The following is a 13379-nucleotide window of genomic DNA, read 5'->3' on the forward strand; positions in this document are numbered from 1 at the left end:
CCCAATGGACAAAAACCTTTTCCACTAAAGTATGATTACCCTATGAGAGTATTGGAAAATAACAATTTATGAAAGAAAAAATGGACAATAAATGGAAAAACATTAAGAACAAAAAAAATCCAATGAGGGAGTCATTAAGCAAATAATTATATGGACAAAATGTGCAATTGCAACTTTGGCAAGTGATATGATTAAAAGATAGACGGTGCTCTGAGGGTATATAATAAGATGTTTTGGCTTTGTGCGGGAGGATCTGAAAGATGAGTGGGAATTAACTAGGCAAATAGGAGGAGGAAAAAGTGTACTGGGTAGAGAAAACAGCATGTGCAAAGCACCTGTGGGTGGCAGGGGAAATGGGACGTGTGATCTCAGAATGAGTGGCTAGAGCTGAGAGTGCAAGGTGGAAGTGGTTTGAGATGACCAATATTGTTGGTTCTCATGAGTCAAGTTTTGTCTAAATCCAAAAAAGTAATGGGAGCCATTGAATGACTTCCAGGAGTATGACTGATCAGATTTGCATTTTGAAAATATCACCCTGATGGCAGTGTAGGGAGAATGGATGGGGTGAAGGCAAGATTGGATGTAGAGAGACCATATCATTTGCTCTATAGTTGTCCATGTGAGAGATGGGGGTGGAGAGTGGAGAGGGGTGGATGGAAGGGGTCTAGGCTAAAAAAGAAAAATGTGAGACATCTGTGTAAGGATGACATTTGAGACCAAGCATGTGGATGGATTCCTAGGGAAAGAGTTTATAGCGAAATAATCTAGAACCGAGCCTGGAGTGGTAGAAGCAGGTTTGGGATGGTTGATTCTATGCTTATGACATATTTTGGCCTGTCATTTTCATTTCTTGTCATATTCTCACGAGGTGTGGGTATTAGGGTTGTGATGGCTCCTAAAACGAATTAGGAAGTTGTGCCCTCCCATGTCCTCCGAAAGGTTTTTGTAAGGTGAGGAGTTTCTTGTTTGTTAATGTTTTCAGGTAAGGCCACGTGGGCCTGGAATTTTTCTTGTAAGAGGATTTTAAATGATGGATTTAATTTCTTTAACAGAAAAAGAAATATTCATATTTTCTTATTCATCTTGTGTCTGTTTTTTTTTTTAGAAAATGGTCTATTTTATCTAAGGTGTCAAATGCACTGGCATTTATAACGCAATGGTCTCTTATTATCTTTTCACTGTCCGTACAATTTGTAGTGATGTCTTCTTACGTTCTTTTTTGTTCTTTTTCCAACTAACTATGTCAGTTAAAAAAAAATTATTTACTTTTTAGATGAATTGTACGTTTACAGAAAAACCATGCGGTAAGTACAGTGTTCCCAAATTCCCATATAAGCCCCCTTCACACACAGTTTTCCCTATTAATATTTTGTATGAGCATGGTACCTTTGTTGCAATGGATGAAACAATATTATTATTATTATTAAAATTATACTATTACTTATAGTCTAAACTTTACATTAGGGTTCCTTTTTTTAAAAAAAGATTTATTTATTTATTTATTTCTCTCCCCTCCCCCCCACCCACCCACCCCGGTTGTCTGTTCTCTGTGTCTATTTGCTGTGTGTTCTTTGTCCGCTTCTGTTGCTGTCAGCGGCACGGGAATCTGTGTTTCTTTTGGTTGCGTCATCTTGTTGTGTCAGCTTTCTTTGTGTGCAGCGCCATTCTTGGGCAGGCTGCGCTTTCTTTCTCACTGGGCAGCTCTCCTTACGGGGTGTCCCCCTACGCGGGGGACACCCCTGCGTGGCAGGGCACTCCTTACGCGCATCAGCACTGCGCATGGGCCAGCTGCACACGGGTCAAGAAGGCCCGGGGTTTGAACCTTGGACCTCCCATGTGGTGGGCGGACGCCCTAACCACTGGGCCAAGTCTGCCGCCTAGGGTTCTTTTTTTGCGTTGTACAGTTCTATGGTTTCAAAAAAAATTCTACTCTGGTAACATATAAACAACTTAAATTGTCCTATTTTAAACACTTTCAAATATATAGTTCAGTGGTCATAATTCCATTCACAATGTTGTGCTACCATCACCACCATCCATTACCAAAACTTTTCTGTCACCCCAAACAGAACCTCTGTACCAGTGGAACATTAACTCCCATTCTCCCCTCTTACATTTTCTTTTTTTTTTTTATGGTTTATTTATTTAAAAAAAATTTTTAAATTAATAGATCACAAGGAATGTTACATTAAAAAACATAAAAAACAAAAAACATAAGAGGTTCCCATATAATGCACTCCCCACCACATCATTTTTATAAATTGTATTTTTTGAAGATACATACATCACAAAAAAAATGTTACACTAAAAAATATGAGGTTCCTGTATATCCCCTACCCCCTACCCCACTCCTCCCACACCAACAACCCCCCTCATCATTGCAGCACCCTCATCGCACTCAGTGAACACATTCTGGAGCACTGCTGCACCACACAGATGATAGTTTACCCTGTAGTTCGCACTCTCCGCGAGTACATTCAGTGGGTTATGGCAGGATATATAAAGTCCAGCATCTGACCCTGCAGTATCATTAAGGCAACTCAAAACCCCAAAAATGTCCCCACATCACATCTCTTCTCCCCTCTCCCTGACCTCAGCAACTGCTGTGGCCACTTTCTCCACCTCAATGCTAAAATTTCTTCTATTACTCGTCACAATAGTTTTATAGTAGAATATCAGTAAGTCCACTCTAGTCCATATTTTATTCCTCCTTCCTGTGGACCCTGGGATGGTGATGTCCACTCCATCTGTAGATCAAGAGAGGGCTTAGATTCCACATGGATGATGGTTGCAATTCCTCTGCTTGGAGTTGTAGGAGCTCTTGATACCCTGGTGTGGTGGTTGACCATCTTCACCTCCCTGTTAGCTGACCTGGGTAAGTTCAATGAACCAGAGAGTAGGAGTCGCAACTCTGCTGAGGTTCAGGGCCCAGCTGGCACATGGGCAGTCCAGAGATTCAAGTCTCCTAAGTATGCACCATCCCTAGCGCCAACCACAGGTTCAGTAAAAGTGACAGAAGAGGCATGTGCAGAAAAGTCACATCAGAGTCCAACTCCATCACACTCAGGAGCACAAATTCCAAAGTAGGGCCCTCTGACATGGCACAGAGCTCCAAATCCATCTGGTATGATTATATACCCTGAGGCTCTCCATAGCCTTCAGGAGAACCAGTACCTAGGGTTGTATCTATTTTTGCTTTTTCTGGGGTCCTGCTGAGGCATGTGTAAGCACGATTCCTCTGACGACCTCCCGACTCTTTTTGGAAGACACTTAGTCATATCAACTCATTTGTCTTTGCCATTTCCCCCTTTTATTCAAGATCAAAGAGCAGTTTTTAACACTTGATCAACATGTAGGCTGAGATATTCTGCTGATCTGAGCTGACCCTTTTATTTGAGGTCTTTTTCTAGTTGCTTCTCCAGTTGGTGATTGGTAGTAATCCCTTGGTGCTGGGGAGGCTTATCCCCAGGAGTCATGTCCCACGTTGGGGGGAAGGTAATGCCTTTACATGCTGAGTTTGGCTTAGAGAGTGGCCACATTTGAGCAACATGGAGGCTCTCAGGAGGTAACTCTTAGGCATCCTACAGCCCTAGACCTAGTTCATATTTCGGGCACACATACTCATAAGCATAGTCATCAGAATCAAGGACTCATTATTGGACCATTCTTCCTTGCTGATCTTTGCCGTTGCACTAGGGGGATTATTGTTGTTCCACTGGGGAGTGTGACAGAGCACCCCTGGGTGGGAACTCAGCACTCCCTCAGTTGACGTTCGTAACTGTAACTACCATAAAAATACCCAACATACATCCTAACATATTCATGTTCCTTATATACTTGCCCTGGAGAACTCCCCACCCACCCATGTGCCCCCCATCAATAACACCCCACACCAGAGTTCCTCCCCTGCCATGGTTGAACCTCTCTGTGGTCCAAAACTTCTTCAACAATGAATCTTAATATATTGCCAAATTCAATTAATAGGAAATTGAAATACAGTGATGGGTTTAAAGTTTAGAAATAGAATACATAATAATTTAGAAATATTAACATAGAGTAAAAATAAATTGGTGTATTAATAAAATGAAAAATATTATGAAGCTTTGTTTCTAACGTTTTGCCTTTCATCACTGTAATGTAATAGGTGTTGCCCTGTATGTACAGTGGCAAGCCAATTTTGTTTCTTAGTATCTACATCCTTTCTTTATTTTTTTTCTAATTTTAAATTTTGTCTTCAAAAAAGTTTTAGATCAGAGTAATTCACATACACAATATAGGGGACTCCCAGATATCCAACATCAAACCCTTTTCCCCTTTCCCCAACAATGATCTCTTTACATGTTCATGTTATATTTGCTGCAGGTGATGTACAAATTTTGAAACATAGCTATCAAACATGGTTCCATTTTGGTTTACATTATTGTTTATATTTTAGACTGTACTACCTTTTCTTAAAATTTCTTTTTTTATTTGAGAAGTTGTGAGTTAAAAAAACAATCAGGGGGGAAGTGGACTTGGCCCAGTGGTTAGGGCATCCGTCTACCACATGGGAGGTCCGCGGTTCAAACCCCGGGCCTCCTTGACCCATGTGGAGCTGGCCCACATGCAGTGTTGATGCGCGCAAGGAGTGCCCTGCCACGCAGGGGTGTCCCCGCGTAGGGGAGCCCCATGCGCAAGGAGCGCGCCCCGTAAGGAGAGCCGCCCAGCGCAAAAGAAAGTGCAACCTGCCCAGGAATGGCGCCGCCCACATGGAGAGCTGACACAACAAGATGACGCAACAAAAAGAAACACAGATTCCCGTGCTTCTGACAACAACATAAGCGGACAAAGAAGAACACGCAGCAAAGAGACACAGAGAACAGACAAACTGGGGGGGCGGGGGTAAAGGAGAGAAATAACAAAAAAAACCAATCAGGCATACTCTACAGTTCTACAGGATTCCCATACATCGCCCTGCCACCCACACCTTACATTGTTGTGATACATTTGTTATAAATGATGAAAGAACATTGTTACAATATTACTGTTAACTATAGCCCATATCTTACATTTGATGTATTCTTTGCACAAACCATCCTATTACTAATACTATGTATTAGTAGTATATTTGTTATAGTTCATGAGAGAATGTTTTCATATTTGTGCTGTTAACCACAGTCCATCATTCACACACCACAGGATTCGCTGTGTTAAACCATCCCCTGCCTTGTACAATCCATCCAACCCACTTACATTCTTGATACTGGTAATTTGTGTGTCCTTTTTGTCATGATCAGTCTTACCAGGGTTTATCTTATTATTCTTTTCAAAGAAGCAACTTTTGGCTTTGTTCATTTTCTCTATTGCACATCTGTTGTCCATTTCCTTGATTTCTACGCTATACTATGTCTTTCTTTCTACTTTCTTGGTTTTAATTTTATACTCTTTTTTTCTAGGTTCTTGAGATGGCACCTTCTATCATTGGTTTCCACTTTTCTTCTTTTGTAATAGGAGTATTTGAGGCTATAAATTTCCCTTAAATACTGCTTTAGCTTCTCCACAAGTTTTTGTCAGTTACATAAAAAATGTTTTATTTCCATTGGGGTTTCTTCTTGGAACACATGGTTATTTAGAAGTATGTTTCATAATTTCCATGCACAAGGGAATTTTCCTAGTTATTTTGTTATTGAAGGTCAGTTTAATACAGTGGTTAGGATCACTGACCAGAAAGCCAAACTGCCTGGTTTTATATGCCAGCTGTGCAATCTTGGTTAAATTATTATTACTATTAATAAATCTTTAATACTAACCTCTACATACTAAATGCTTAAAATGGGGACAACAATGACATCTCCATCATAGAGCTGTTCTCAGGATTAAATTAGTGTGTATTTCTAAAGCAGTTTGAACATCTGGCCCATAATAAACACTATAGAAGAGTTTGATAAATGAATCAAGTGATTTTAGCTTGTGTTGTGGTCTGCAAATCAGGCTTTTGGTCGGGGGAAACTTGTTTAGAATTGCCTTATTGCTCAAAATTTGATCAGTTTGCAAATGTTCTGTTGGTACCTAAAATTAATGTGTGTCCTATAGTTTGGTGTATGGTATTCTACATGTCCTTACATCAAGTGTGTTAATTTTGCCACTTATATCGTCTATATCTTTTGATTTTTTTTCTGTTTCGTCAGTTACCGATGAGGACGGTGATTAAAATTTTCCCTAATGATGGTGGATTTTGCTATTTCTCCATGTAGTTTTGTTACTGTTGCCTCTTTGTAGTCTATTGTTATTTATTTAATAGCATTTACAATTCTTTTATCTTACGGATGAAATAATTCATCATCATAAGAGACCCTCTTTTTCTCTAGCAATGCCCTTTTTAAAATAAGACTTTTGTTGAGATATAATTCATATACCCTACAATTCACTGGAATGTAATTCAGTGGATTTGCAGTATATTAACAGAGTTGTGCGACCATTACTACAATTTAGAATATTTTCATCACCCCAAAAGGAAACCCCATACCCATTAGCAGTCACTCCCTATTTCTTCACAACTCCCCCAGCCCTAGGCAATTACTCCATCTGCTTTCTCTCTCTCTGGATTTGTCCGTGTTGGACATTTACTGTAAATGGAATCATAGGTGAGCTTTTGTGGCTGACTTCTTTCACTTAGCATGTTTTCAGGATCCATCCATGTGTGGCCTGCAGCAGTCCTTCGTTCTGTTTATTGCTGAAAAATATTCCATTGTATGTATACACCACATTTTGCTTGTCCATTCATCAGTTCATGGACATTTGGGTTGTTTCTACTTTTTGTCTATTATAAACAATGCTTCTGTGAACAGTCATAGAAAGTTTTATGTAAGCAGGTGTTTTCATTTCTCTTTGATACATACATACGAGCGGAATTGGTAGGTTTTTTTTTAAAGATTTATTTCTCTCCCCTTCTCCCCCCCACCCCAGTTGCCTGTTCTCTGTTTCTATTTGCTGCGTGTTCTTTGTCCGCTTCTGTTGTTATCAGCGGCACGGGAATCTGTGTTTTTTTGTTGCGTCATCTTGTTGTGTCAGCTCTCCGTGTGGGCGGTGCCATTCCTGGGCAGGCTGCACTTTCTTTTGTGCTGGGCAGCTCTCCTTACGGGGAGCACTCCTTGCATGTGGGGCTCCCCTACGCGGGGACACCCTGCGTGGCACGGCACTCCTTGTGCGCATCAGCACTGCACGTGGGCCAGCTCCACACGGGTCAAGGAGGCCCGGGGTTTGAACCACGGACCTCCCATGTGGTAGACGGACGCCCTAACCACTGGGCCAAGTCCGCTTCCCTGCTAGGTTTTTAACTCGTTGAGGAACCACAGGACTGTTTTCCAAAGCAGCTGCACCATTTTATGTTCCCACCAGCAGTATAGGAGGGTTCCAGTTTCTCCACATCCTTTCTAGCACCTGTTATTTTCCATCTGATCATAGCCGTCCTTGTGAATGTGAAGTAGCATCTGATTGTGGTTTTGATTTGCATTTCCTAATGGCTAATGATGCTGAGCGCCTCTTCATGCACTTACTGGCCACTTGTTTATCTTCTTCAAAGAAATGTCTATTTAGATGCTTTGCCCATTTCAAAATTGGTTATTTGTCTTTTATTATTGAGTTGTAGGAGTTAGTTCTTTGAGTACTCTAGATACACGTTTCTTATCAGATATACATTTGCAAAAACTTCCTCCTGTCCTGTTAGTTTGAAGTAGGGGCCCAGCTTCATTCTTTTGCATGTGGCTATCCATCGACTCCACTGATTCATTAGAAAGACTATTCTTCCCCCATTGAGTTGTTTTAATACCCTTGTTGGAAATAACTTGACTGTAAACATGAGGGCTTATTTCTAGACTCTTAATTCCACTGATCTAAGTGTCTATCCTATGCCAGTACCACATTGTTTTGATGATTGTAGCTTTGTAATAAGGTTTGAAATTGGGAAGTCTAAATCTTCCAGCTCGTCTTGGCAGGGTTGGATCCTTGAATTTCCATATGAATCTTAGGCTCAACAAAGGCAGCTAGGACATGGATAGGAATTGTTCTGAATTTGTGGATCGATTTGGGAAGTACTGACATCTTAACAATATTGAGTCTTCTGAGCCTTGAACATGGGGTGTCATTCTACTTACATAGGTCTTCTTTGATTCCTTTCAAAAAAATGTTTTGCTTCCTTCTCTGGGCAGGACCAGGTTGTGTAATGAAGAGTGAAACCAAATCTAAGGGAGAACGAGTTACCTACATTTATGTTTATTTTTAAAATTTTTTTCTAATTTCATTGTCCCTTTTGGCTGGAAGGTTGGGAGATCATTATATTTATTATAAGTTTCCCAGTGGATGAATTAAGTATCTTATTATAACAAAACCTTATGTTATCACCACTTTTCTAACAAATGGAGGTAGACAGTTCTTCATTCCAACTGGAGTTTTGGGTCCTGATGCTACAGTTCTGACAGGCGTCTTGTCCAGCCAATGGGTTTTTGGCTCTGACTAAATTCTCGGGGACCCTGGCATCAGCCTGTGTTTGTGTTTGTCGCCCCCACAGGGAAGCTCTTTGTGCTGGACTCTCAGAATGGCTCTCAGGGCCTGGAGCTGGAGGCGGCTCGGCTTTCCTGCCAGAGCAGGGGCGCCCACCTCGTGTCCGCGGACGAGCTGCGGCAGGTGGTCGACGACTGTGCCTTCGCGGTGTGCACCACGGGCTGGCTGGCAGATGGCACCCTTGGGTAAGTGAGGCGAGCCAGGGGAAGCTTCTTTCCAGCTCACCCTGACTGCCCCACCAAGACTCGTACGGGGGAAGCGGATGTGGCTCAAGTGATGGAGCCTCCGCCTACCATATGGGAGGACCCAGGTTGGATCCCTGGGGCCTCCTGGTGAAAAAGAAGAAGAGAAAGCGTGCCTGCGTGGCGAGCCAGTGCCTGCGCTGGTGCGTGAGTGCCCGCGCATCAAGCCAGTGCCCTCGCGGCGAGCCAAGTGCCCGCACAGTGAGCCGGTGCCCGCACAAGTGAATTACGCAGGAAGATGGTGATGCAATGAAAGAGAGATGAAGGGGAGAGTCAAGGTGAAGTGCAGCAGAAACCAGGAACTGAGGTGGCGCAATGGACAGGGAACCTCTCTCCCCATCAGAGGTCCCAGGATCGAATCCCGGTGACTTCTAGAGGAGAAAAAAATGAGAGGAGAAATAGATACAGCGAATGAACACAGACAGCAAAAACAGCAGGGAGGAGGAGAGGGAAAAATTTTTTTTCAAAAAGATTCATATGGGGGCTCAATAATTGCTCTATTGAGGCACCAGGATAGTTCTTCAAAGTCTTGTTTTGAGTTCTCATAAAAAAGAAAAGCGTTTTTCTGGAGTTCTGTTGCCATATTTTTTCCCTGCTGACTGTTATTTTGAATTTTCTTTTTAAGCTACCAAAAAAAAAAAAATGTGCTTGGAAATTTTTTGATAATACAGGTGTACAAAAATTACAAGATGAGTTTCTTTCTTGTTCCCCAGCTCAGAGGTAATGACTCTTGAACTGTGTGGTGTATGTTCTTTATCCTTTCTCTATGTAGGTACGTACCTGCGTATGTACGTGTGGGGAGATGATATGGAGGTTTTAAAGTATGGCCACAATTTCTTTGATCTACTCACCCTGAGAGATGGGGGTCTGTGTCCTTTCAGTCACAGACAGCATATTGTTGCCTTGACCGATAGCATACAGCAGAAGTGATGCTTTGTGACCTGTGAGGCGAGGCCAGAAAACCCTGTGCTGTTTCTGCCCGCCTCGCTCGTTTGTGTAGCTCTGAGATGCCGTGTGAGGAGCCTGCAGACCCTGAGATGGCCATGCTGGGAGGAAGCCTCTGGACAGCTCTGTGTCGGTGCCCCCTGTCAGAGCCCCCTGGAGTCCTAGCCAATAGCCAGCACTAATGGGGAGGAATGCGAGGAAAGATGCTTCTGGGTGACCGTGGCCCCAGCTGCAGAGTCGCCCTGAGCCTGTGATTCCTCCCAGCAGAGGCTCCTGACATTAAGGTGAGACCCACTGTCCCCTGTCTGCGTTCTGACCCACAGAATCCCTATGAAGAAAGAATCGTTATGGTCAGTGAGGAGCAAAACTCCCCACTAGTGCTGGCACTTGCTTCTTTCAAGAAGGCAGAAGCCATTGCGGTTTCCTCCTCATGGCAGTGAAATATGAAAGAGCAAAACAGGATCCAAGAAGTCCTTTGACTGATGATGACCCTGAAGATGTCTGGCTGGCAGGTGGCTGTGGAGAAAACACTCAGCCGTGCTGACTCAGGTCTCCAAAATGTGGCAAACGTTGGCATGGATAAGGAGGAAGACAACCGAGGCTACCTCCGGAACTTCCTAGTGACTCTGGAATTCGGACGTCTCGGCTTCTATTTTATTGTCTGTGCTCCTGAATAGACAAGACATGCCCCATGCATTCACATTTCCATAATGTGGTCAGGTAGGAGTCTTGTTTGAGACTCTGTCTCTGTAATGTCTTCAGATAATCGTGGTGTTCAGAGACTCTGAAGAGCCAGCTTGGAGCTGGGTGTAGTTGGGTGTCGGGCTCCCAGATGTTACGAGTCAGGCTGTGTCACTGGAAAGTTCTCTCTTCTCTGGGTTTGCAGGAGTTAAGACGAATTAATGGGTCTCTGTATGCTGAGATGGTATTTCCTTGTAGAGAGGACAGACTTAGTTATATTTACTACATGACATTTTTAAAAAAGTTTTTCCATTTTTCCATTTTAATGTTTTGGAAACCAGGAAATATCTGACAACTAGTATGTCCATTTCACTGTGTCTTTCCACCACAAACCCTCACCCCAAAAGTGACTATGAAATACACAGTGCATCTTGCAGTTCGCGGCATGGTAGATGTACAGAAATAGTCTGATCTGTATCTTCATAAATATAGATTGAGTATATACATAAATCCAGAGGAGGATGGCGGTCTGGTGTGGTGAAGCCAGAATCTGGAGCTACTTGTCTCCTGGGAGGCTTTGCAGATTCCATAAAGAGTAGTTTAAGGGAAGCGGATGTGGCTCAGGCCACTGGGCTCCCACCTACTACATGGGAGGTCGCTGGTTCAGATCCTGGTGCCTCCTAAAGAAGACAGTGAGATGGCATAACTGGCAGGCCTGGCAAGCTGACACAACAAGAGACATAGGAAGAAAAACATAGTGAGAGGCACAACAAAGCAGGGAGCAGAGGTTCCTGGTGCCCCCAAAAGAAGACAGCAAGCTGATGTGACAGGCAGGCATGGCGAACTGATACAACAAGATGACACAACAAGAGATGTGGGGAAGAAAACACAATGAGAGACACATCAAAGCAGGGAGCGGTGGTGGCTCAAGTGATTAGGCACCTCCCTCCCACATCAGAGGTCCTGGGTTCGGCTCCCAGGGCTTCCTAAAGAAACAAGGAAGACATTCAACAAAGGGGTGAGGAGAGATAAATAAATAAAATAAATTTTAAAAAAAGAGTAGCTTAAAAGCTGAATAGCAATTTTGGGAGCTTCATGGGATGAGGAAGACATTTTTTTTTTTTAAAAAAAAGATTTATTTATTTATTTAATTTCCCCCCCTCCCCTGGTTGTCTGTTCTTGGTGTCTATTTGCTGCGTCTTGTTTCTTTGTCCACTTCTGTTGTCGTCAGCGGCACGGAAAGTGTGGGCGGCGCCATTCCTGGGCAGGCTGCTCTTTCCTTTCATGCTGGGCGGCTCTCCTCACGGGCGCACTCCTTGCGCGTGGGGCTCCCCTACGCAGGGGACACCCTTGCGTGGCATGGCACTCCTTGCGCGCATCAGCACCGCGCATGGCCAGCTCCACACGGGTCAAGGAGGCCCGGGGTTTGAACCGCGGACCTCTCATATGGTAGACGGACGCCCTAACCACTGGGCCAAAGTCCGTTTCCCAAGGAAGACATTTGAATTCAGGTTCTGCATAGAAGGGGGCCTGGTGAGCTGTCTTCCTTTGGATTGGGACCTTGAAGGGTTATTGTAGCAGTTTGATATTATTTATGAATTCCAAAAATAGATATTGGATTATTCTTGTAATCTGATCTGTACCTGGGCATGATTAAGTTATGATTAGCGTGTTGAGCCCCCACTCCTTGGTGGGTGGGGACTCACAGATAGAAGGCATGGCAAAGAACAGAGTTAAGAGTTTCTGATGTTGGAGTTTTGATGTTGGAACTTGATGCTGAAGACTTAAGCTGGAGCCCTGGAAGGCAGCACGCAGAGGAAAGAGAAACCAGCCCCAGGAAGAAAGGAACCTTGAACCCCGAGAAAAGCAACCCAGGAATGTAGGAACCCAGGAAGCCTGAGCCCTCGCAGACGTCGGCAGCCATCTTGCTCCAAGTAGACTTTGGTGAGGGAAGTAACTTATGCTTCATGGCCTGATATCTGTAAGCTCCTACCCCAAATAAATACCCTTTATAAAAACCAACCAATTTCTGGTAATTTGCATCAGCACCCCTTTGGCTAATACAGATTGTGTTGTGAACTGGTCTGTTCCTCTGGGTACATTAGATTGTATTGGATTCAGAGGTTTCGCTTTTACTTGATTAAATTATGATTAAGGCTTTGATTGAGCCACGTCAGTAGGATGTCACATCCCCGCCCCCTTGGTGGGTGGGGAATCACAGAGAAAAGACAAGGCAGAGGAGACAGTGGGAGTTTTAATGCTGGAGCCTGAGGAAGTAAATACACAGAGAAGCAGATACATGAGGAAAGAGAGAAGGCTCATTAGACACAGCAGATGCCCCGGGAAGAGAGATGAGCCATTTGCCTGATAGTCTACAGCTGGCCTTGTGGAGAAAGCAGAGCAGCTGGGCCTGGAGAGCAATGGGCCCCAGGAGAGAGACGGGCCCTATGCCAGCCTTGAGCTGATAATTGGAAGAAACTGGGACCACGGAGCCTTAAGAGGAAGAGGAAGCCTGAACCCTGGCAGACGTCGGCAGCCATCTTGCTCCAGCACGTGGCAACAGACTCTGGTGAGGGAAGTAACTTATGCTTTGTGGCCTGGTAACTGTAAGCTTCTACCCCAAATAAAAGCCAATAGATTTCTGGTATTTTGCACCAGCATCATTTTGGCTGACTAGTATATTTGTATCCCAGGAGTCAGAGTTAACTGGAAGAGGTACGTGGGCCCTTATTGGAGCTGCAAAAATAGTTTCCAATCTTCAAAAGATATAAATTTGGATTGAAGTGACACTGGAGTTCCAGTGTTGCAGACAGCTGGTTGGATTGAATAAAAATTCTCTCTAAAGGAAGTAGCATCATCCTAGGAAATTAACAATTTTGCAAACCTTGGATCTGTCACACAATATAAAACAACCAGCCACATGTGGAGACAGGAAAACAAGAAGAAATATAATCAGAAACAGTAGTCGATAGA

The 13379-nt window shown here is 43.5% G+C and overlaps 1 protein-coding gene across 1 annotated transcript in view; it reads left to right on the top strand.

The window, feature by feature from the left end:
- Window positions 1-2784: 2784 nt before the first annotated feature.
- SUSD5 (sushi domain containing 5) overlaps window positions 2785-13379 on the top strand; it is an 83262-nt gene continuing 72667 nt past the window's right edge. The window contains exons 1-2 of the mRNA XM_071212828.1: window positions 2785-2875; window positions 8546-8723. Of these exons, the coding sequence (XP_071068929.1) occupies window positions 2785-2875; window positions 8546-8723 (269 nt within the window). The remainder of the gene's footprint in view (window positions 2876-8545; window positions 8724-13379) is intronic.

The sequence above is a fragment of the Dasypus novemcinctus genome, chromosome 31 (assembly GCF_030445035.2).
Source record: "Dasypus novemcinctus isolate mDasNov1 chromosome 31, mDasNov1.1.hap2, whole genome shotgun sequence".
NCBI classification, from domain to species: domain Eukaryota; kingdom Metazoa; phylum Chordata; class Mammalia; order Cingulata; family Dasypodidae; genus Dasypus; species Dasypus novemcinctus.